At 40.1% G+C, this 25,569-nt stretch overlaps 2 protein-coding genes across 7 annotated transcripts in view; both read left to right on the forward strand.

Moving 5' to 3' along the window:
* ESF1 (ESF1 nucleolar pre-rRNA processing protein) overlaps positions 1–4,651 on the forward strand; it is a 32,822-nt gene extending 28,171 nt beyond the window's left edge. For all 3 annotated transcript variants that reach the window (XM_086631104.1, XM_086631103.1, XM_086631105.1), the window contains 3 exons: positions 2,069–2,136; positions 2,997–3,143; positions 3,729–4,651. In XM_086631104.1, the coding sequence (XP_086487230.1) occupies positions 2,069–2,136; positions 2,997–3,143; positions 3,729–4,028 (515 nt within the window). In that variant the 3' untranslated portion in view covers positions 4,029–4,651. The remainder of the gene's footprint in view (positions 1–2,068; positions 2,137–2,996; positions 3,144–3,728) is intronic.
* A 10,398-nt stretch (positions 4,652–15,049) lies between these two features.
* The window catches only part of TASP1 (taspase 1), a 91,710-nt gene continuing 81,190 nt past the window's right edge, over positions 15,050–25,569 (forward strand). For 3 of the 4 annotated variants that reach the window (XM_086631882.1, XM_086631884.1, XM_086631885.1), the window contains exons 1-4: positions 15,050–15,105; positions 18,051–18,268; positions 20,026–20,093; positions 22,395–22,463. In XM_086631882.1, the coding sequence (XP_086488008.1) occupies positions 18,124–18,268; positions 20,026–20,093; positions 22,395–22,463 (282 nt within the window). In that variant the 5' untranslated portion in view covers positions 15,050–15,105; positions 18,051–18,123. The remainder of the gene's footprint in view (positions 15,106–18,050; positions 18,269–20,025; positions 20,094–22,394; positions 22,464–25,569) is intronic. The other variant, XM_086631883.1, reaches the window with a different exon arrangement.

Below are 25,569 nucleotides of genomic sequence, written 5' to 3' on the forward strand. Positions count from 1 at the left end.
TGGTGTGCAAAAGGAATGTTGCAAACTAAATTCTTGATCTGAGAAAGAGCCGAATGGCAGCTTGAGGGGGGCTTGCAGCATAGACCAGAAGCTTTTCTGCACAGCATTGAAGATAAGTATCTGCTGCTGTAGGGTGGGCCAAATCCAATTAAAAAGTGGCAGTGGGGATTAGGTGGTTGGTAAAATGCGAGGGTTTGGAATCAGTTGGAGAGGACTCTTATCATAGGTTTTACATTCATATATGTGCAAAAGGTGTGAGGGACTCACAAAATGTATGTGGGGAGAGGGAGTACGTCAGGAGAAAGAGAAAATTGTGTATTTGTGAATTCTGAAACCAAATTATTTTCAGCATGATGCAAAGTGTTTAGTGCTCAGAGTGATTTCAGATACCAAGCTGGTTTTATTAGCTGCATAGTAAGAAATAAATAGTTTTTAGAACTAGTACTGGTTTGCTCCCATCTGCAGTAACAGAAGCCTCTGAAGGCATGAAGATAAGCCATCTTCACTTCTGTGATTCTCCATGTAGTGAAAGATGAGGGAGGATGGCTTCAGGAGCCCTTCTTCCGGGGATGGGTGGAAAGGCTAAAAGATCTACTGATTTAACTAGAATTGTGTCCAATTCCTATCTCTGTGCCCTGTTTCCTTTTCTCTAGTTGAAGATACAAAAGATTCCGTAGTTGTTGAAGTCTTACAGAAGACATTTTTTTTCTCCCTTCAATGCATTGACATAAATTGTGCAGGTCAGGTAACAATATTATACCTGAATCTGATTTTCCTGCACGTTTTCTAGAACTACTAAATCAACTATGTATTTCTTGAGCTGATGACATTGTGCATCTGGATAGTTTATTTTTTGGTTGATGGTGGTTCTTTTCTTCTAGAAATCAATTTCCAGCTTGGAATCCATTTAGATATAGTCAAGAGAATAGTCAGGGGAGAAAAAGTGTTCTTCAAGAAGTGTGTCCTGTTCCACAGCATACTTAGCGATATAACTTGACATTTTTCTGGCGTGTTTGTATTTCTAGTCTGACTACAAATTGGGCTTAACAAAACGGAGCCAAATATCTTCCTTAAGAGTAGCCCCAGTGGACGGTAATAAATTGCCTGGGAATGTAATTCCAGGCTCAAAGGTCAGAGTATGCGGTTCAGGTCAGGAAACCTTCTGCTTTTCCTGCTTCTTCTTGATCGAGGTCTACAGGCATTCCAAAGAGAATAATTTGATTGTGTAGGATTTATAAACGGGTCTGTTTTCATTAAAAGTTACGTTTGACTAATGCCTTACGCTGTTATTATTCATTATGTCTGTCTAATCAGTGCTGCGTATCTAAAATAAGTTCTAAAAGAGGTAAGAGAGCTTCATCAGAAGAATATTCAGTCTGAACAGAGTCAATCATATTTTCATTCCCATGATTCTCTTCAGGTCTTTTTTGCAAGGTTTTTTTTTGTGCCAGCATGGCTAACAGCACCGCACGGTCTTTTAGCCTTGTGTGTAGATTTTAAATACTGTTTCTCCCCCTCCTTTTTTTTTTTTATTTTCTTTTACTGATAACCCCTTACTCAGGTGGATACTTACATTCTGGATACAGAGAAGAGATGCACATTTGCTATTTACTCTAAAGTATTTACTACATGGTCTTCTTCAGTAGAAAGAATGAACAATTTGAGAACTGCAGGACACTTCAATTACATTTATGAGTTTAGAAACTAATTTCCCTTTAAAACATCCTCGCAGTCGTGTAATGTCATGTTGTTTGCCTGCACCATTGTGATTCTTCTCTCTCTTTCTCTATGAAAAATACAGTAAAACCATTTCCTTTAACTGTTCTTTTTCATTGACTTGCTTACGCCATTTGAATATTGCTGCCTCCTTAAATTGAACAAATATTCACGGATTTTTATTGCTATAAGTCTAGCTGGCTTTTCATAACTTTTCAGCATTTTTCTACATCTGACATTTAAGTATTCATTACAAGAAAATTAGATGCACTTAGAGGTTCTATTCATACGTAAATTATGCGCTCATGCATAAGCTTGAATAAACGTATGTTCGTCCTATATTTGCACTTAGGGTTAAAGAAGAAGCCAGAATTGGTTGAAAGTAACTCAGAAGATCAAGACGAAGTTGAAAAACAGAAGGTAAAATGGTTTAAAATGTTAACAATTACAGATATTGCATTGCCTTAATTCTGCAAATATTTGTTTTATGAGTTTGTGAGTGGAACTACTGAATTCCATAGGACGGCAATAGAATAAAGCTGTGTAATTTTACTAGGGAGAGCTTTTGGAACAAAAACTACCCAAGAAAAATGGTAGATAGTCCATGCCTTGATGCCTTAAGATTATGCCAGGATATCTTTCTGGAAGATTATAGTTGAACACAGCTCAACAGAGTTAGCTAACACCGAAATGTAAGGGCACAGAAGCCATACTGGTTGGGCTGATAGTCCCTCTAGCTTTAAAGCTATCTCAGTATGTTCACCTGTTGGGTGGTGCTGAACATTTGCTTTTAATATCAGCGCTGTATGAAACACTTGTGTGATCAACCTTGTCCTGTAGACTTTTAACCTTGAAGATCAAATTGTTTGCTGTTGCATGTTCACTTTTCATTCTGTCTCAGAACAAGTTAACTAAATAAATTTATTAAATTCATATATGTTAGTTTTTATTGTGCTATATAAATATCAATATAAAATGTTATCTGTTCATGATTTCTAAGTTATGGTGTACAATTTTCAGATTAGATTATTAATATGCTTGAAAGTTGAATGTATTCACATTTATTTCATATCTAATACAAAGGAAATTGACTCATATTTAATATTACACATCAAAATGTTAAAAGAATGTTGTTATGGATGAAATAATACTGCCCTGACAACTCTATTTCAACTCACTGATATGTATATAGACTCGTACATCTTAATTAATGAGATGCCGTATTTTTCGTAGAAAACTTAATTTTCATTGTATACATGGACTTTCTTATTTTGTAACAGGCTGAAATGGCCCTACTTATGATGGATGATGACGATGATGCCAGAAAACATTTTAATTATAAAAAAATTGTAGAACAACAGAACTTGAGCAAGAAGAAAAAGAAACTCTTAATGAAAAAGAAAGAATTGCTAGAAGATGACTTCCAGGTAATGGGGTACTCTTGATTTTGAGGCTCAGCTAGAACCTTTGGTAATATCAATTATTTTCAATACGAATTTGGTGGTCTCTTATCCTTCTCCTCTCTTACTCTATCTGAAGGAGAACAACCTAGAACTACCTTTTTAGGGAGTTACAGGCTGTTTTCAAAGTGCAAGAAATATTCTGATGTTTTGAAGGGGGACAGTTTCAAACTTGGTGTAAGATAACGAGACACTATTTATGTGCAAGGCCTTGTACAACTCATTGCCCAAAATCCTCATGGGTATGTTTGTTCTGATTGTTACCCACTGCTTCTTTCATCCTGGTCAATTCTCAAAAACAAACTTGTCCTTGGTCTGCCTATAGAGGCATATATAGGATACGTACAAGCATTCACTTGTCTGTTTTACCAATAGTATCTTCTGGCTCTCTACCTCACCCTCGGTGGGATTTTGTGGCTGGAGAAGTTCCAGGAATGGTGAACAATGTCATAAGCTATGACTCCTTAAGCAGCTCATATTTTATTGTGCTTAAAAGTTTTGCTGTTGTGGGTAAAGGTTACCTAAAATGAATACTCCTTTTTTTGCCTTCAGGTGAATGTTGCTGATACAAGATTCCAAGCCATGTTTACTTCTCCCCTGTTTAATTTGGATCCTTCAGATCCAAATTTCAAGAAGACAAAAGCAGTAGAAAAGATCTTGGAAGAGAAAGCTCGCCGAAGAGAAGAAAAGGAGCAAGATCTTCAGGAAGCAAGCAAGGAGCAGGAGAACAAGATGGCAAAGAAAGGAGAAGTTGCTAAGAAAGCCATAGATCCTGCCTTATCAATGCTAATAAAGTCTGTCAAAAATAAAACAGAAGAGTTTCAGGCAAGGAAAAAGCAGAAATTCAAATAACTGAACTTTGTTTTTACTCAGACTTTACTTTAGTCTCAGTTCTTCTAACTGGCGACATCTCTTAAAGTTACTACACCCTGCTCTGATTCCTGTCTACCTAAAATTTCCCAAAAAGTCATTTAATTATGGTGGTGAATTGTGAAGTAAGTAGAGTAATAATCTCTCTTTTCTTCTGCCACTAGAAATACTGTTTCGTATTATTCAATTCAATTCAATACTATTGTTAAAAAACTGCACCTTGAAAACACGTAAGTACGGAATTGATGGTTTTGGGGCAGTTTGTTGTGTATCAGGCCATCTCTCAACAGAAGTGCTGAAAACGGCTACAAAAAGTAGTCACAAAACACTTCTGCAGAGGTTTATTGCTGAGACTGAGTGGTCTTAATGTTTTTAATTCCACAGAAGTCTAACACATATCTCTGTTGATAAAGAAGGCAGTAATATAACTAAAATTTAAAGAAATTTTGTGTACAGGTGTTTTGTATTTTTTTAAAAGATTACATATATGCTTCATTAATTTCTCCTTTAAATACTTGAAGACTTCCTGGATAATAGAACTAATGAACGGAAATATTGCCATTTAGAAGTGTTTCATTAATATATATTGGAAATAAATGGTTTAAATTGGCTCGAAGGAATGTTGGGCACTTAGCTGTGTTTTCTTCTTCTGCGCCTAAGTGAAATCATGTCAAAATTAAACTTTTTGCTATTAATATTGCCTCCCATTAATATAGTTACACTTAAACAAAGTCTTCCAGCATTGCAAGTCTTACAAAAACAATTAAAAAAAAAAAGGCAGATGTAGAGGATACAATTTTAGAAACCCTGTTGTTTGGCTGTGTTGGTTGGTGGTGAAGTTATCAATGGTGCAGGGAGAATACAGTAGGTAGAAAATGATCTTTCTTCCCTGGAGTGTGGGGTTTGATTTGCCTTAAGTTTTGGGTTTTTGGGGTTTATTTTTTTTTTAAATGTTTGCTGTATCAACTTGAATGGAAACATAACATTGTTTCTAAAATTTTCATTCTTTTTTGATACAAAGAGCTGAAAGGTAGTTTGTAACTGTAAAGAAGTATTGCTAATTTCTTAGACCTTCTACTAATTTAAACAAACAATTCTATTGAAACAGAAGTTAGAAGCTACAGATAATCAAAACTAGTGTCTATACAAAGTGAATATATCTCAGTATGTAAAGGAGATTACAGAGTCAGATTTAGCTCGTGAGAGGCTGTATACCTAATGGCCAAAATGAAAAAAGTAATTAAGGGACACAGTACAGAAATAGAAGTAGAGATGGTTTTTGCAAGAGTGCTTTGCAACGATGTGCCAGAGGAACACTTGCAGACCTCAAACATCTTAATGTAGTTTCTCTTCATAAACATTTGAACATCTTTGGATTCACTTTCAAGTAGCTAACAGAAAAAGTTAAGGAGATACTACAGTCTTTTGCACGTAACTTTGAGGGGCTTCTTACCCTTTCAAGCAGTATAGCAGGACTCAACAAACCCACATTTTGTAGTTTGAACTGACCGACTGTGATAGAGAACGAGGAAAACTTGTCAAGTGAAGGATCCACCTTAGCCCAGTGTCTGGTCTCTGACAGTGGCTGATAACAGGAGATACTAGTGGTGCACTAGCAGCAGGCACAGCCTGGTGTGTTTGACTTCCTGGCCGTAGTTGAGTAGAGTCACTTAAATTATCAGTGTTCTTCTTTTTGGCTTGATGCTTTTATAGCTGTACTGGAAAACAACGTGTGGCTTCAGTAAATCTCTGCTCCTCCAGAACACCCAGATATGCTGAATGACTCACTGGTACAAAACTCTCCAAGAAAACTTCTGTACCTCTGCAATGCATCTGTCCTTTACAGGAACTTTGCTGGAGGGCTGAGTTGAAAAAGGAAAAAAAAGCTTATAAAATCAAAAAATCACAAATATAGATAACTTCTTATTGAAATTAGATGGTATAAGTTATGTTGGGTCTTTTCTTCACGTATAGATGTGCTGGCTATCTTCTTTGGAAGCATCTGAAGATACTCTGACATGTCCGCTTCGGAAGCGTAGCCTGAACTGGGAAGTCATACCAAGAAAAAAATGCATAAAAATATGCAGGCAGACTTAGACAGTGATTTTTAACTACTAGTTAAACAAAATGTTTTGCTGTGTGGTGTTATGTACTTGATATCATGTAAATGCTTAATGTATGATAATGTTATCTAAACAGATGTTATGAGATTTTTGTTGTTCTCAAGTTGCTGAGTCCTGAAGGGGCATCTTGGTTGGGAAGAACTGCAAGATCTGTTCCAGCATCCATCTTTTTGGTCTTCTGGATGTTTTTGGTCTGCTTAATAACATTTTTAGGTTTAAATCCACTTTTTTTTTTACCCCTTTTCTAAAAAAATTAAGTTATTAGGCTCAAGGCCCATCATCTAATCTCTGTAATTCCAGAATAATGCTAAAAAAAACCCTGAAGTGATTTTTTTCTGTGTTTTCAGCAGAAGCGTATCTCAGAAGTCTGGTAAGAAGTGGTCATGTCTCATCTAGAATTCCTTGCAAGTCATTACCCTTGGATGTAAACAAAGCAAAGGATGTTTTTGACCATCTCATCCTTTTAAACATGAAAATACGATCTAGAAGTTCTAACCTCTGAACTTTAAACTGTGATTTATTTTTCCCTTTCACTAAATGTCATGTAACCAACAAAAGTGATGGCAATTAAGTGAAATAACACGTTAAAAAACAGGACTGTTAAAAGTGAGACAGAACTAATTTTTTCTAGCAACTTATGGAGGTCTGGTATAAAGTAGTTTGTCTCCAAGTTGGCAGCCATCAGAGCTCATGCTAGAGTGTAAGCCAGACATTTAAAGATCTAATATTACAAGTGGAAATCACAAGAGGGTTTGATTTATTTAAAAACCAAGAAAGATCAGACAACCAGACATGAAGAGCCTCGTATGTTTTCTATTATCCCTTCCTTCTAAAAATTAAATGTATTATTTCCAATTAATAACAAGTTGGCTTTTTGTTCTTTTCATATTTCAGTATACTGTGTCCAAAAATAACAGTAAGTCGTGCTGTCACATACTTGTTTTCAGCAAACAAAACAACCAACAAAAATACTGTGAGTATGTTTTAAAAAAAGTCTTAGAAACTTATATTATATGTAATATATATTTAAAACTTAAAGTAATTAAATCATTTTGCACTTGTCTTAAATCATGAGTTAAATACCTCAACCTTCAGTTTTGATAAGAATAAGATATCATTTGCTAAGAATAACGAAAGTAATAGTTCTGATGGCACAGTAGTTTTCATTATTCTTTATTTCATAGAATACTTTTAAAAACCGCAATCTTTTGAATGTGAAAATGTACTTTTTCATGCACAGGACTATGTTACTGTATTCCTGTATAAAAGCAAGACAAGGTGGCAGGAACGTCTATTGTGTATTTTTCTGCGCTTGACATATGGTGTTATAAATGGGAATGTTTTTGTCTGGGCTCTGGATCCAATCTCAATTAATGTCACTTAAGGTCATTATTACTTTATATCCTCCTCATCACTGGCATATGAGTAATCCCTGCTCAGTACTGTTCCAGCTCTGCATTTCAGCCATATGAGACGATGCAAGTTTTAAACAACATTGCTTGTAGCCCCCAGTGAGTGCCTGGGCAAACCTCGCTCCTGTCCCATTCTGGAAGAGACACACAACCCAAAGACTGGTTGCCACGTTTTCATGGGCAAATGCTCTTGGACTGCGTCCTGTGTGCTCCCTGGCATTGCACAAATCCCTTGGCTTTGCACTGAAATCCTGCCCAGTGCACTTAGACTTTTCTCTTTTTATATTTCTGGGGCAAGGAAGGAGAGAAAGGACAATTGAGGCAGATAGGGTTTGTATTGACTTACAGAATCGGAATCATGGAACCGTTTAGGTTGGAAGGGAGCTTAAAGATCATCTAGTTCCAACTCCCCTGCCGTGGGCCGGGACACCTTCCATGCGCATGTCAAAGACGGACGCTGTAAGTCTGAACAGAAAAAAATGCCCGTTGCAGCCTGCAATGTGTGTGGCTGAACCGCTGCTCTGATGGGTTGGCAGTTTGTCCATGGAAAATGTAAGTCTCGACAGAAGTGGTTACCAAAAGGACTAAGAATAGCAAAGTGACTGTTTTAGGATGGCTGTGATTTCTACAGGTGATTAAGAGTTAAAATCACTTCTGTGGAGTGCAAAACCCCTTAAGCATAAGCTGCTTCCCTTCCTCGCTTCATCTGCTTTTCCCCTTAGGTTAGTACCCAGGTAATCAAAGAGCGAGTGGGTGCATGAGCTGCCCCAAGAATGGGTGCCTTGGGCTTTAGGAGGATTTTGAGAGAGGGCAGGGCAGCCTGAGCTATCAGTCCTTTTCCTTAGAGAGTTCTACAAAAGTAACGACTGAGCAGCACCAGCAGGGAGAGAGTCTGAGATGTGGGTGATGAACAACGCCGCTGGTGTTGACCAAGAGTTGTTCTGAAGAGTGTCCCGACAGCCGGAGGTGGGAAAAAAAGGTCAGTAATTCCCAAATAAACTGCAAGTTACACTTTTTTTTCCACGTTTCTTCTCATTTGGTGAATGTAGAGCTCTGTATGAGGAAATTAAGTAGGGACACCTAGGAACCAAACCCATGTCAGAGAAAAAAAATCAAACATGGTATGTGTGAAATTGGCTCTGACATTTGTTTCAGTTACATAAGATGGGTGCTTTGCTTTGAGCTGTGGTCTGACAGGAAAATGCCATGAAGAGCAGCAGCCTTCGTTATTCTATATTTTGGTGTCCAAGTGCTCGACTTTGCAAAATAACTGTTTTGTTAGCAGATTTTTCATTTATTCTAATTAAATAAACCCCACAGCCCGTATGTTCCATGGAAGCCCATCTGCCTCACATGTGGATGGATCATCACCTTCTCGATCCAGAAGGCCAGACTGACCACTTCAATGCGTGTCGCAGCTGTTGGCAGTGAATGGTCGCGTGCTGCGTACAGCCCTCTGCATTGAGTCCAAGGGATGCTGCAAGAGGTGATGGCTACACAGCTCCTTGCAACGCTCTGGTATCGAAACAGGTGTAGCAGACCGGTGACACCTAAAAGGAATATAGATGTATCACTAAATTTAAAGTTAGCTGGCTTCAAGGGCCCAAAATTTACATTTGACAGCCAAGTAAGTTGTCTTGGCAAGCACAGATGCCTTTGTCACAGAATGGCTGCCTGACTTTGCTGTAAGGCAAGTTTTGAAAAGGTAAAAAGTACAATATACAGAAGAGAGGTAACAGTAATGAACTTCAATGCACATAGTAAAAGAACTGTAGATTAAAGTGCAAATTCTGTCCTGAGATAAACTTGCATCCATTTTTTGTACTGATCTCAACCTCTCCAAAACATGAATTTGCTGACAGAGCTCATGAGCTAGTTGGAGGGATGAGAAGGTTGGGGTTTTTCCCTCCTCGTTTTACATCCTGAAGATCAGAACTTCCTCAGTAAGAGAAGCATAGAATGGTTTGGGTTGGAAGGGACCTTAAAGATCATCTAGTTCCAACCTCCCTGCCATGATTATACCAGTTATTCTTACAGTTTCACGGTGAATGTTAAGGATCCTGAACTCTCTTTGTTGCACTTGGATCAGTATCACAGAATTTGAAGAGGAGGATATTGCAAAGACTGCCCTGCTGAAATTGTATCACACCTTGAGTGCAATAAAACAACTTTGGTTTGGACTAAATCATTACCTATGGAGAGCTGCAGAAAGCAACCATGCAGGTCAAAACTCATAAAAATAGTGAGATGATAAAACCTGTGGAGAAAATCTAGTCCAGGATTTACTTAGTCACCAACTTGGCTCGTTTTGCCAAAAAATGCACTTTTAAATTGTCATATTTAAATCTGCACCATGCTTTGCGTGGGCGTGAAGAGAAATGATCTCTGACTCTGAAAACCACTCTTCTGTGAGTCCTGGCTTCCTGATTTCCCATAGCGGTTGATGAGGAGATGACTATCCTGCTACGATGGCCAGTACGTACCCAGTGGGCATATAACTCACTTCCCATCTTTAAGGAATAAAGACAAAACCTTGCAAGGATTTACTACTAGTGGTTATTTTGGCAACGGCTGATGAACGCATATTTGAAGTTTCATTTCTCAAAAGTCTCATGATTTGGCCCCCATCTAGTTACAACTGTGAAAGCTGGCTGGGAGAAGATCGCGATCGCATCGAGTCAGAGTTTTTTGAGATGCGATGGAACGAGCGTTGGAAATAGCTGTGTGTGGGAGTTGAGCAGCCGGGAGTATGTGGAATGCTATTTAGACAGGTCCAGGATGCTAGAGTATTTTCCTCATGTAAAGTGGCTCATTATCTGGAAAAAACATTATTTTACTGGCGGGAAGTCAAAGAAGGGGCCTCTTCATATGCAGAGGAAACAACAAGCGTGCCTGGAGAAGACTGCGGGCTTATTTATGCTACCTGCAAAGATCAGCCAGTCTTTCAGGGGGATTGATAATGTGGTATCTGAGTGGATCAGTCCCAGTCTTTACGAGGGCCTGCAGATGCTGTTCACCTTCTGCGTGCAATCACAATTCCGTTTGTGTTTCTTGGTGCACTCGGCTTCTTTTTCTGTTGACTGCAGGATGGAGTTGCAAAGTTCCTAGGCTAAACTGGAACAGACTATACAGGGCTGTATTTTTATGTTTGCCTCTTTTTTTTTTCCTTTTTACTTTGTTGTTGTTGTTGCTTGTTTGTTTGTTTTAAAAGGTCATTTCCCTGACAAATTCTTACTTAAAGTGCTAAAGTTGTCTTGAATTGATTGTCCTCTCATCTGGGTCAAAAGCAATAGGAGAGAGATGTGAGTCTTCTCCACTTCTACTGCCTTTTCTCAGCTTCTCTGTCCTTTAACAGGTGTCCAAAAGCACTGAAACCTCTCAACTCAAACCTACAGCTATTTGCCTGGAATTCTGCCTTTTGTGAAGGCGGGATAAAGTGGTTTTGTGAGGTCAGGATTGCTTTACTCAAAGCAGCTCTGCTGTGGCCCCACAAAAAAAAAGCTAGAGAATTATTAGAAAGGAGATCTAAACTGTGATGAAAAGCCTGTCTGTCTTGTCACCTACTATTAAATATTGCGCTTCACGGCACCGGAAGGCTACAGCTTGGCATTTCCAGCTCCAAATTCTAGTCTGCCTAGAAATGAAGTAGCTGAATTACTTTGCTATAGGTTTGAAGAAACCTATATAAAAACCTAATAAAAATTAGCAGTCCTGGAGGGTTGTAGCTAACAGAGGTATCAAATGCTTTCTCCCTTTTCTTTGTACCTTGTCCACGTCATTGTAACAAACTAGTATGATATCTGAATGTATGTCGTCAGATACGTGGGCCTGATTTGACAGAACCTTAGAGATGCATACTTTGTTTGCCTAGACTTACTCAAAGAAGCTCCAAAATTTACCTCTGCGAGGAATTTCCTCAGTGGAGGAACTATAGGACACATTTAGAGCATCCACCTTAACCCTGTTTGACAAGAGTTTATACTCCTGAGTCTGAAACAGGAGTCGTGAGGCAGCAGAAACAGGCTGGACTTCATCTTGTTTCCCGGAGATGAAGCAAATGATTTTGCTTGGCATGGTCTTAAGCAACTCACGGGGTTGAACAGCAAATGTGTACTCCTTGCACAGGGCTCTTAACTGAGTGTTACTCACACCTCTGGAGCAGAACACTGCTCAAAATCCTGGTCAAAGGAGAAGTTTCCAGCTGAGCTGTGTTAAAAGTTCTTCTTGTAGGGATGTGATTGTAGCTGCGTGAATGTCCGTGGGTCTGCCTGGCTGTAAATACCTTTAAATTCTTTTTTCTGAGCACATGGGATCACCCCACTCAGTGTTTGGTCAAAAAAATATGAAAGTACCCACTCTCTGAGCTTCTATTTCAGGAAATGGAGGGATTATTAAAATAATCACTTTAAGTTCCAAGAAATAAGCAGTGACGTTTGCATTTTTACCTCAGATTTTATTTAATTAATGGTTTCATTATAGGATAGCCAGTTAGATGAAGCCTCACTGAAGCCTCTGAGCTTGAACAACCACTTTTACTCAGAATAAATTAAAGCAGTAGATAAAGATAAGCTTTTTGTCTAATTAGGAAGTAAAGCTAGTAGGGTCTGCTTCAAAACACAAAGCACAAGAAGAAATCTAAGATAATGAACAAGAAACAGAACAAAACCAAAACCAGGCATTAAAACACAGCTGGAAACTTTGTAGAAAGAATAAAGGAAGCCTTTCACTTCAAACCTGTACACTGAGGAATGATTTACAGAATGAGATCACCTTTTTATTGGAGTAGCACCACAAATCTAGAGAAGAGCAAGGACCAGAATATAGGAAAACCCAAGAAATATTTGGTCAGTTTGGAAACTGTCACCGGCAACAAGGGACAAGTTAAGTAAAACCATCAAAAAACAAGTGAAAACAGACATTTGGACTTGAAATCTAGTTCTCCTGGAGAATGGGGTAGGACCAAACATTGATGATGTTTTTAGCTTCCCCCCTAAAGAAAGAAGGGCTCCATGATCACGCTGTCCATCCATCAGTCTGTCAGCCTGCCTTCCTAATTTGAACCTGCTGGCCAACTTCAAGGAGATCTGACAGAAGGGTCAAGTCAAAATATGCGTAGCTCAGTCAGCCACATGTTGTGCCGCCTCTTTCTTGGCCAACAGACAGGAGAGATGGACACGGGAGGGAAAACGGGGGCCAGAAGGTGCATAGGACCTTACACAGGGCATAGAGATAAATGCACGAGGTCAAATCGAAGCTGCTTTGGTAACGGCCAACACTGCGTGTTGAAGAAAGGCTGCAGCAAGAAGGCAAGTGCGTTGCAACGCTTCCACACAACACTCCCCCCTTTCCCCCAAAATCAGGTTGTCCCAGCTCAAATATAACCATTGCCATCTGAGAGGCAAAAAGAAGTACTTTGTGGAATCTCCTTGGTTCACTTCAGCATCACCATTAAGAATAACCAGAACCTTTAAAAAAAAAAATTGGCAACAGAGCAACTGGCAACTGGGATTTGAACCTCATGTCAAACTCTGTGAAAGGAAGCCAAAGATTTTCTAAGGGTTTGTGGACTTCACATTATTTCCTTGTAGTTTTATCCAACAGAAGAGGAAGCACCTGGTAACGTGGAAGACAAAAGCCGATCTCCGTAAGCCACATAGTTTTGTGTGCCAAAAACGTGTGCTGAAAAAGGAAACTTGCATTTATTCTTGACGTTTTTTTGCATCGTTAAAAAAATTTAAGGCTGGTCTGTGAAAAAGAATGTCAATAATACAAAAACCAATGGAAGCACGTTATTATTTATTGGGAAAAAAAGCAGTAAAAGGGGTTTCTGTGATTATAAGGCAGGCCAGGAAGGAGCCTCCTGATTGCCAGGGGAAGATCCTATGAAGGAAGGATACAGTGGAGATGGAATAAAGTCTGGGGGTAAAAAGGTTCATTTCCAGATTTTTTTGTTTGGGTCCTGACAGTTCAGTGCTCAAATATCTGTTATAACTTGTGTACAATATGGTGGCCACAGGCTAAAAAGTATTCACTATGAACGCAAGTGAGACCAAAGTACATTTGTCTTACAGGGTAATGATGGTAAGGAGTGTAACTGATCTATAACTAGTTATTATTTGCTTTTAAATGTATTTCGGCTATTGAGCGAAACTGGTGTCAGACAAAGTAACTAGAAAATTTGTAAAAGTTGCTTTTAAAAGATGTAGTTTGGTTGAAGCAGGCGATTTTCTGACAGCTGGTTTGCAGAGAACAACTAATACTGCCCGCTGTGGTAGGAACCATTGCAACAGCTACACGCTGCGCTTGCTTACAGGGAAAGAAGAAGGTAGAGTTGAAATCTGTTTCATCTAGAGGAGTCTTACATATGAAACGTATCCTATCACTTCTCACATCGGAGCTTGAGCAACAGATCGGGGAAAAACTTCACAGAATTCTGCAAAAAGAACAGATGTATTTTGATCTTATAAAAATTTTACAGTTTAAACTTGAGGAGACGTCTTTTGCAAATGAAAATTTGAAGTGCCGGCTAAAATAAATATATAATACAATAGAAGTCTATAAGAATATCTGGTTTAGTTTCATAGTCCTACAAAGAAGAGCAAGGGCTGTAAGCATGAAGGCATTTTGGGAAGTGTAAACCACACGGACTGGGATAACGAAGCGGTGCACGCTTATGCAGCTGGTTCCTAAGACCAGGTAACGATCATGGGAGAAAGTATTAAGGAAATGGGATTTAGCTATGGCTGCCCTTCTTCCTGGGAAGGCAGCTTCAGAGTATGACATCAAGTCTCCTTCGCAGCAAAGTGGGCAGCAACTCGTAGGAACTTGCCATGTCTCTAACAGTACACAAGACTCCAACGCCCATTGAAGCAGCAGTACGCACAACACCCGATTGTCGCCGACATTTTCTGGCAGGGCTGTTACAAAAAACACTCGTTGTCAGCGCGTGTGGGTTTGCTCCAGACAGCTATCAGAAGGGATACGTCTGCTGGGAACCAGGGAACAAAGCCAGGGGCCACTATCCAACTCCTCAACGCAAAGCACATCTCAGGAGCCGGACTCGTTTTTCCCAAGGTTTTGCTCGGCGGAAACAGCCGTTTGCGAGGAGGTTACGGAAGGGACGGGAGAGAAAGGCGGCCCGTGGGCCCAACACCCCGGCAGAGAGCCAGCGGGCAGGCACGGGTGCCGTTCCTGCTCCCGCCCTCGCTCCCCACAGCCCCGGGCCCCGCTCCTCCTAGCTCGCCCGCGCAGCGGAGCGCCTTCCCGCCGCGGCCGCCATCGCTCCCGCTCCGCGAGGAAGCCACCGCCCCCCGGCCGAGCCCCGCCCCCCGCCGCGATTGGCGTTGCCATGGCAGCCGGCGCGGAATTGGCCTTCCGAAACGCCAATCAGCGCCTACGCTCCTTCCGGTCGCCTGGCTCGCCTCGCCCAATCGGAAGGAGGCGATGGGCGGGACGCCTCATCCTCACCGGGGCAACGGGCGGGCGGACGGTTCCGGGTGTGCGCGAGGCTGGTGGCGGCGGAGGGTGAGTGCTTCGCGCCTGGTTCCGCCCTGCCCCGCCTCAGCCCGCCGCTCCCCGCCTCCCGCCGGCCGCTCCGTCCGTCCATCCTCCCCCACCGTCCCGCGCTCGCTCATCCTCCCCGCCGGGGCTCCGCGGGCGGCGGCCGAGCCGGGAGGCAGCCGCGCGGGCTCCCCGTGGTGACGTCACCCCCGCCGCGGCGGCCCCACCTCTCGCGGGGGAAGCGGTGCCCGCGGGCGTTGTCATGGCGGTGCTGCGGCCGGTGGGGCCGGCGGTCTCCCCGAGGGGGTGACGGGGCTGAGAGGGCGCCGCGCGGCGCCTCCGTCCCGCTTTGCCGCCGCCGCGGCCCCTTCCGCCGAGCGGGCGCGGGGCTGCTGCCGCCCGGCCCTCCCCGGGGGCTGCGGTGGGGCGGCAGCGGCCGGGCCAGTCTCGCCAAATAAAAGTTGTGGTTTTTTTTTTTTTTTTCCTACTTCCGTTTCGTGGCCGCCGGTTGCTCGCCTCCCCGTCACGTTTCTCGGTTCCTCTCGCCCCGTTGCTCTTCGGCCTGTGCCCCTCAGGCCTCGTGCTGTAAAACCCAAAAGCTCTTGCAAACGAGCCGTTCCACGTTACCGGTATGAAGACGGAGGCGCGGGTGTGTACGTCTGTCCCTTCGCCCCTCTGCCGCGTTCGTGTGCGCCCTGCAGGGCTGGTTCCTGCGCTCGGCAGAGCTCGGAAGCTGGGGGGACTGGTGTGGGGGTCACCCCTGGGCGGGCAGAGCGGCCTGTGGCAAGTGCACTGAAAGGCTGAGCAGCTCTTTCTGCTTTGGGTGCAAACAGTCGCGTTTATTTACGTTTTTCTGGGAGCCTGTGTAGCTTCGGAGTTACTTCTTCAGTGCAGTAAGTGCTCTGGGCTACTTCGGTGAAATCATCATGGTTCCTGTTCTTCAGGAGTCCAAACTGGAGTGTGTTCTTCCCCTGTTTCTGTAGCTGCACAGAGGTAGAACAGTGAGCTGTGTAACAAGGAGGGATGAGATCAGAAGTGATGAATGTGTGGCAGCCAGGAAGGAGAACGGATACATCCTAGAAGAAGCTAGAAAGGGAAGGGTTGGGGCCCAGTGGGAGCTTATGAAGTGGAAGCAGAAGGTTTGTGAATGACATTTGAAAGGACTTGAAGAACGTTTTGAGAGGGAAGGAGTTTGACAAGATTGAGTTGATGTGGAGGAAGTGTTAGGAACTGAAGAAAATTGTTGAGATAGGTTGACTATACATTGTCTGGTAAAAACAAACATCCTCATCCTCGGTATGTAAAGGCCAAATTAAAGTTGTCAGTCTGGAGTTATGCTATTAGTTAGGCTTTAAGTGGCATCTATATCTTCATTTTCAAAACCAACTTAACTACCATCATTATTACTTTTCCTACCACCACACTATTTTTTCCATTTCTGCAAAAATATAAGAATATGTGTTCCTTAACTCCTTTACCATCTTACTTAAGTTTTTGTCATGCCTCTGTTGCTGTAATGACCTTCTGAGTGGTGTAATACGATGCAGGAAAGCAGAGTTCGTAGCAAACAAACTGTGTTTCAGCTTACTACCTGGAGCTTTCTTAGTTATTATTAGCAAAAGAGGAGTAAATGTAGCAATTAAGACTTTAATTTTAACTCTGAAGTTTATGCAGGAGATCATTACAATTGAGTGTTGTCCATAAATCCTTTTTCTCTCTGTAGAGTGTATGTATTGTAGTAGTCTTTCATTTTGTATAAATACATATATGTATTTGTAACTAACAATAAGTTCATATCTAATTTTAAAATACAAATTTACAAACATACAAAGATACCTATATATGTTTGGCATCTAAGGAAAAGTGAGTGGAAATAAATATCTTCCTAGAAAGCTGTGCTAATTTTCATTAGGATGGTTGTGGTAAACCAGTGAGTTTGTCTGTTCTGTGCCAGTGCTGAATCTTGCTAAACATCATTTGCATAGTTTTGGTTGTTTAAATGGAATGGTATTTAATTTCTGGAGTAAGCTATATAGCATTTGCAAAATCTGTGGTTTAAATCCTATGTATTAAACATCTCTTTTTTTTTTCCACTTCTATTCACTTTTAAGTATTCTTAGGTTACAAGTAGTCCCCTTCAAAGTGGTAGGAGTGCTAGACATGTTGGAATATCTTAATATATTATAGAGGTTTTCCCCATTCATGCATTAACACTATATACTTTTCCACTTCCTGAATTAATTCAACATGTAGAGCACCTCTGTTTTTAATTTTACCTGCTGAACTAGAGAAACGGTATTGTGTCAGGATTCACGTGTTAGGCTGTGGATAAGAGGAGCGGTAAATACACTGAATTTGTTTTCTAACTCCTGAAAAATACGTAGTTCTGTACTTTAACTTGGGAGCTTTTTGGTTTTGTATACTAGAAAATACTGACAGGCTTCCCATTAACTGTCTATAAACATCCTAAGGGTTAAGATCAAAACGGAATAGGGTTACTAAATTATTTGAGATTGACTTAAGCATGTTGCAGTTCATTAATAACCGCAGTAGCTATCCTTACACCTATCTAGGCCAGCTTTCTCGCACTGTTTTAGACCTATTTGGCATTTTTTTAGAAGTACTTTGTGATAAAAAAAGTTAATTTCTTTTTTTCTTTTTCCCTGCAAATTAGTGGAGAATAATAAGGGTGAGGGATGAAAAAGTACAGAAGAGTAGGAGTTCATTATAGGATCTTAAGCAGCTGTTTTCTGCAAAAGAAAGGAAAGGGAATGGCATTTTTAAGTGTTTTAATTTTAAGTCTCATCAGTACTGTTAGCAAGGGAAGAGGCAGAACTTAGAAGCCCTTCTTTCAAGAGGCGTATTGTCCTTGTTTCAAACCTCTCTTCCAAAAGTTCTTTCTGAAGTTATTTGTATGGAATTCATCTCTTGAAATCAGTATCTAACTTATGCGTGTGATTTGGTTTTAGGATGATTCCTCTCCAGAGTTTACTTTTGAATGGAAGGATGCTCTTCTCCAGTAGAAGATGGTGATCCTAATGTATGATCATGGAGAAGGGCATAAGTTCAGTAGAAGTGTTACCTTCCAATTCGTCTCAGGTTACAGCTGTAAAAGTGGTGGTCAAAGAGCCCGAAACAAAGCAAACCCAAAGAGGGAAACGAGTGGGATTTGTGCTTGTCCATGCAGGTAAGATGCAGAAACATAACAGCTGGGATGGAAATAGTGCATATACAAACTAAATATCAATTAAAAGTTTGTTTTAATTCCTTACCTTTGCACTTTGTATGTTAAGGAAGTGACATTAGCTTTGGGTGTAAATCTAGGAGTGGAGAGTTTGATTGGAAGTTGCATTAGCTGGAGGATCTTGGAAATTGTTAATAAAAATGTAGGGTTTTGAGTGTTCTGGATGGTATTATTTTTTTTTTCTCCTTGATGAAGAAAACCTCAAACAAAATCCCTAAACTAAATGATTATAAAATGTCAAATTCTGCAATTACCTGGTAAGCTTGGGAAGCCTACAAAATGTGAGAGATCTGTCAGTCTGTTTCCTTACCCCTCAGAAAGATCAAACGTAGCTGTTCATTACTGACAGTTTCTTGTCTAGCTTGTCTGTAAGGACTGTCTAGTTAAGACTTTTTGAAACCTCGTTAGGCATTTTTGTTTCAGAACTTCACTTTTTTTTTCCCTTTTGAAAGTTTTCCTCCAAGTCTAATCCATTTAATACTGTTCATATTTGAGTGAATTACTATTTATTTTTTCCACATGTAATGAAGAGGTCATCTACTCAGACGTGATACAAAAATGATGTTTTATGCGTGTCTTGTTCATAAATTATTTTCTAATAGGTTCTTTCTTAAATACGGTTGATGTTGAAATTATGAGTGATGCTTATGTGTGGCTATATATTCGTTTTTAGTATATGTGTGATGACATAACATGAAATTGAGCGAAGTAGTCTGGTGAAACCTAAAACATTTGAAAAACCAACATGCTACTTAGTTTATAAAGTCCTTAAGGTAAAAAAATCCCCTTGAAGAACTTACTCTGGGTTGATATGTGATGACCCTGATACTCTATTTTAAGAGCAAATAGAATTGTTCAATATGTTGTCCTTTACTGGTTTACTTTACTCTGTTTAAAATTCTTTTTTCTTTCACTTGTAGTGTTAAAACTCATTTTATTAGAGTTTCTCAAAGCTAATGTTTCCAGAGGTGAGGAAAAGGAAGTTGAGATAAATATGAGCATATTTTTCAAGTTCAAAACCCAGGAAAACAAAAGAAGATGGAAGTTGAATATCAGTGTGCTAGTCTTGTCTGTTATTTTTCCGATGCTGTTTAATTGAATGATGGGCACTGATAAATTTGTCAGGTGTGGGAGTAGGAGGCAGTAGCTACAAAACAGGGTAAAATGGTTAAATGCAACAGGATAAAGACTGAAAATGAGAAAAAAGATGAGAAAATTTGTATGATCTTTATTGCAAGTAACTCTCCTGTTTTTAAAGCAGGAGTAATGAGCTCTGAAAATGCAGCATAAACATGAGAAGATGAACAGAATGGTAATTGCAAGCTTGCCAGTCAGCGGTAAAAGGAAGATTGGAGTTTGACTTAAAACCAAGGTTTTTACCCAATAATGTGCAATACGTAAAAAACCTATGCTGGAAATCCTCCAAGAATGAGCAAAACTGGAATGTCTTGGAGAGTGTTTGTAGGAAGAGATTTCATGACACTGAGATTTATACCCGTATGCTTCTGCATATATGCTCTGTATTTTACTGAGCGTATTTGAGTCGATATTGGAATGCCTAAAATTGTCAATCATTGATACAAAAAGGAAATGCCAGTGTAATCCAGAATAAGGAAGGCTGTATCTGTCTATCTTTATGTGAATGATAGGCTGTAGTTTGATAGATAGTATAATCTCTTTTTCTTTTCCTTTAATTGTAGGTGCAGGTTATCATTCCGAATCCAAAGCTAAAGAATACAAGCATGTGTGCAAAAGAGCATGTCAGAAGGTATGTCTTACCAGCTCTACAGTCTTGTAGTGGTATACAAGAAACACATTTGACAGCACTGTCCCTTCAGTATGAATGGCATATCTCGGTTTAGCTACCCAAGTTGTTTGCATTTCTAGAGGAAAAATGGAGCAGCAACAGTTGACGTGATACAGTCACTAGAGTGTGTGGCCATGAGGTGCAGCAGCAGCGTCACCAGTGGTGGCAAACAGCAGGCACCAAAGGAACAGTGGAGGAACTGGAGAAGGTCACAGTGGTGCTTGTGAGGAGTATTCCTGCAGGTTCCTCCGCTGTTCCTGAGGCTCTGGGATTTCTGGAGCTAAATATGGTGTCTGTGTTTTTCTTTCACCAGTGTCTACTCTTTTTGGAATTTATCTAAACTCTAGCATCCAGATTGCTCTGTGAATGCAGGGATTTCTAAAATTCTTTTCTTCTTGATAGCTTAGCTTCTTAATAGGAGGGGAGGTAGAAACAGGAAAAACAAAGTAAAAAATCAAACCCCTCTTCCCAAAGCTGGAAAGGGAGAAATGACAAGACTTTCATTTCCATTGAAATTAGATTTTTTTTTTTGTCTCCTTGTCTACATTTAGACTGTATCTGCAGCTAAACAATAGCCAGCTGTTCTGTTATGCAGTGACCCCTCCCCACTCACTAAGGGGAATCGGGAAAAGGAAGGAAGAGCTGTGGGTTGAGATAAGAACAGTTTAATAATTGAAATAAAATAAAATGGGAAAATAGTGATAACAATAATAATATATATAGAAAAGTGATGTATGGTGCAGCTGCTCTCCACCAATGAGCAGCAATGGCACTACTGGCCAAGGTCCAGCCCATTCCTGGCTAGCAATCCCAGAGCAGAAAAGTCCTGAAACTACAATCTCGGAAGAGCGAGAGCAGACCTTGGGAGCAGAATGGCAAGGGAGATCCTCCAGGGACAGTGACCATTGAGGGAGAGGGTGGAGAGAGCGAGGAGAGCCCCATCCCAACAAACTTTCTAATTTACAGTGAACATGATGTTACATGGTATGGATACCTGTTTGCCCAGTTAGGTGTCAGTCACCCTGGCTACGCTCCCCCCAGGTTCTTGGACATCTGCATTGTTAGGAAAAACAAGTTGAAAAGTCCTTGAGCACTATAGATACCTGCATAGCACAGCTGGCCACAGACTAAAACGAAGTGTCTTATCAACTTTGTTCTCACTGAATCTGGTGCTGCAGTCTTTTTAAAAATGCAGCTCACTTTAGAAATGTAGCTTCTCTGAACAGAAAATCAATTCTGTGATTCTGTCCCAGCGAAACTAGGACATTCCTCCAAGAACTCAACTTTGGAACTCACAAGTCCTGCCTGCTAAGTGTTGAATGAGAAACTGGAAGACCTGTCTCCAAAACGTCTAATGCTTTTTGCTTTCTCCAGGGAGAAGGAGCTGGGGAACTTGGCAGGCTTTTTAGAAAAGTCTCAGAGTTGGCCTCTGATAATTATCACTTCATCTCAAAGTTCTGTTGCTCAATCCTAATACCAACCTAACTTTGTAATGAGAAGCTTCAAAAATCATCCAAACACTAGCTTCATTAAAGTTGTGCAGTAGCCCTGATGATATTTACTTTCCAACGAGTCATGTGTCAAAAAAGGTTGTTTGCTGTTGAATTTCAGTCCAATTTGAGATTCTGTTTGATTTCTTAACTAGGTAGCCAGCATAAATAATGTGTTTGAAGAACAGTTACAGGTTTGTCTTGCAACGGAAGACGCAGCCATAGTTGTTTTCTGGGGTTTCCCTGAGAGAACTTAACTGTAAGGTCTTGTCCAGTATGGATCTAAGAAATAACATTAGGCTCTAGAAGTTCATGTTTGTGTGTGTATATAATTTGAAGATAACATTTGTCTTATTTGATTTGTTTTTCTGTGTTGGCTTTTAGATGAGCGTACTTGTATGTTCTGTTCAATTTTATGACAATTGCCATATGTGGTACTAGGGCCTTTTGTTGAATGTTAGAAGGAAAATTAGAACTTCTTGACTGAAACATGAAGTGTTTGAGGACAACAGGTATAAGAATTTATTTTGCTATAAATTTGACCACGCAGGAATCTGCTACTAAATGCAGTATTGCAATGTCCGAGTAGTAAAATCATGCCTTCTCATCTGCCTTTGCGTGGTGCATACTGGCTATTTCCAGTGCCTCTTGTTCTTATGTCTTCTTACATTTTAAACTAATTCAGTGAAGATTTTGGTTTGTACAGGACTAGGAAAATGTAGGGCTTAGTGACAGAACTTCCTAATCATCAACTAAAAATTCTGTTTTACAGGCAATAGAAAAGCTACAGGCTGGTGCTCTTGCCACAGATGCAGTGACTGCAGCACTTATAGAATTAGAGGTACGAATTTCTGACTAGTAGTAAATTTGTCTCTCGGGTGCATTGTTGTATCTTTCTGTAGGAAGGTATTAATTCAAATGGGAAATCTACTGAGATTTCCATTTTTGTCTCTTATATTTAGTTATCTGTGCAGACATGGCAGATGTACTAATTTTATCTTTTGCTTTTCCGCTATATTTTGGAGTAAACTTAATTAAAGACTTTATAAAAATGGAAACTGAGTAAGTTGTCTAGATGGTGCAGTTTGATTGTCATCTTAGGTGTGCCTGATCAGATAGTCTTTAACCTTCAAGAATAAATACAGTCATGAAAATTTAATGAGTGCTTTGTAGGGATCTTTATTTCTGACTTATCGAGCTAGAGGCAGGCTGCACTGGCTCTGCTTCTTAGAGGGGAAAAATCATGCTACTGGTGACATATATTAACTAGAAATTCTGGGATAAGTTCTCATTCCTTTTGTTTGCTTTAGTGTCTCACACTGAGTTATGTTTAATTTCTTGAAATTATGATCCAAAGAATTTAGATGTAGTTAGTCTTCAGTAGTTACATTAACACTCTCATTGAGGTATATTGAGGTAGCTATCTCTGAGTGTGCTTTCTTGGGTCGTGTTACTCATACTTTTTTTCAGGTCTTCGGGATAATACTGCAAAAGTGAGATAATTCTACAGAAGTTATTGCATAAATTTAAGACTGCTTGTCTCTCCATCCAGTTAAAGGACTCTGAAAATGGAGTAGGAGTTTTAAGTTCTCATTTGTCCCGCAACGTACTTTTGCTATATGCTTAAATCAATGTGGTTCCCAAAGGCTTTTTTTCTCACATTTTTTGCTTTGTTTCTGTATGATCTCTGATAGGGTAAGAGACTAGAAGCAGGCTGTTCAGAGAAGTGTTACTTCAGTGTAAGATAGTGCTTTTTTCTGATTTTTAATGCAAACTGTGTGTAGAAGTCTAGTACAAGTAATTCTTTTATTTCAAAATGGTACTTGTCAGTTAAGATAGCAAGTCTTGAAAATCGTAAGAAGATGAGCAGCAGTTTGAGGCTTTTGGAAGAGTGTCTTTTTGGAGTGGTGAAATTTTTACACCATCTGACTTTAGTGGACTCCCTATGAAATAATGTAGAAGAGAGTAAAGCAAAAAGAATTTCTGGGATATAAATGAGGCAGTTTGGTTATTGTCCCAGGTCCTAATCACTCGTGGCAGTAATGATTGAAGCAGGTATTCCTCTTCTCTTGTAAGGAGTAATTGCTTCTTCCTTTCCAATTTTATGAGTAAAGAAGGAAGGCAAGGTAAGCGTTTTGCTGTAAAAATAATTTCCTGGGATTGGAATTTATGGTAGTATTCTGAGAGGATTAGCAGTGGATTTGCTTACACGTATTTTGGGAAAGTGTTAATGAATGTGCTCAATAGGGTTAGCGAAAGGCAGGCAGTACGTACTTCAATATGTGTTAGACATGCTGAGTAGGAGCCAAGGCTTCAGTCATACTTTTAACTTGGCAAGCTTTTGGGCTTTAAACAGGGCTTTTGGTCTCCACCAAAGCGCTCAAATATGCTTTCATGTGTTATCTTACCCTTTGTTTCCACCTATCTATATTCTAATGTGTATCTCTCTAATGGAATTATTTATAATGCACTGCCGTAAGCTAACTGATCCTGCTGGTATTCCACAAGATTGTTTAGTGTGTCAGTTCCGTTCTCAGAGGAAAAAAAAAAATCTACTTTATGTTGTGATTTTTATCGTTTTCCTGAGCTACATAGAAGAAAACATACTTTAAGAAGCTTAACTTAACAGCTATATATCTCTTTGCAGCTGTGCCTGAGGTAAATATGTTATGTTTTTGTTATCCCCAAGAGACTTTTCTTCTTTTACTGTAGTAGTTTTAAATATTCTGAAGTGACATCTGTGTTAGAAGTTATGGTTTTAAAATGAATTTAAAACCTTTTTATGAAATTGCTCCAATCAGCAACCTTTTTCTCCTCATGTGTCTTGCTACTATTCTGGTGATGCCTACCATCATTCCACTTTCTGGTTTCATAATTGTCTTAAGTAGTGTTTTTATGTGTATTGCTGCACCAGCCCTATTTTTTTTCCTTTTTCCCATTTTTAAGATTGAATATTATTTTGTTCAGGTTGTACCGCTGTCATGAATGTAATTACTTGCTTTCATTTATTCATTAAGTGATTTATATAACCTCTGAATTGTGGGTTGTTCTCTCCATTACTGGGATAAAGAATATTGGGTTTGGGATTTGGACTTCTTTTAAATCCATGTACGTAGCTATGCAGTTACACTGAGGAAAAATCAAAGGTATACTCGAAACAGAAAATGATGTGATTGACAGTGGCAGGTTTTTGGATCTGGTATGAGAAATTCCAGAGTGTTAGACTGCCAGCTTTCAAAATGTTGAAGGATTTGTATCTACTCGTATCTCGTTCTGAGCACCACCTCCAGACATCTCTGTTGTTTCTGGAGCTGCATCTTCTGTTTTAGTTCTGATGTTTTTCCTGTTGCTCTACGGAAAAAAAACCCTGCATGTGGCAAGTCAACAAAGTGAACAGAAAAATTTTTCTCATCAGTTACAAAATTTTATGAGTAAAGATGTAGTTTTGTGTGTTGACTGTCTCTCTAATGAGCTATCACTATCCTTTTGTTCATGCAGGAAAAAATAGTGACTCTTTGGAAAGTACTTTAGGATTTTGAGTTGGCAAATACATAGTGAAAATCTGTATGAAAACAATTATAGAATCATAGAGTATCTTGAGTTGGAAGGGACCCACAAGGATCACTGAGTCCAACTTGCTGCTCCTCGCAGGACTACCTAAAACTAAACCATATGACTTAGAGCGTCGCCCAGATGCTTCTTGAACTCTGACAGACTTGGTGCCGTGTCTGCTTCCCTGGAGAGCCTGTTCCAATAACTGACCACTCTCTCCATGAAGAACCTTTTCCTAATGTCCAGTCTGAACTTCCGCTGATGCAGCTTTATTCCATTTCCTTGTGTTCCAGCTCTGGTCACCAGAGAGAGTAGATCAGCCAACGCTTGTTTGAATGTGTCACTATAATACAGATTAAGATACAGAACAACAAAAGTTTGCGTAACGTGATAGC

The sequence above is a fragment of the Tauraco erythrolophus genome, chromosome 2 (genome assembly GCF_009769465.1).
Source record: "Tauraco erythrolophus isolate bTauEry1 chromosome 2, bTauEry1.pri, whole genome shotgun sequence".
Classification (NCBI taxonomy): Eukaryota; Metazoa; Chordata; class Aves; order Musophagiformes; family Musophagidae; genus Tauraco; species Tauraco erythrolophus.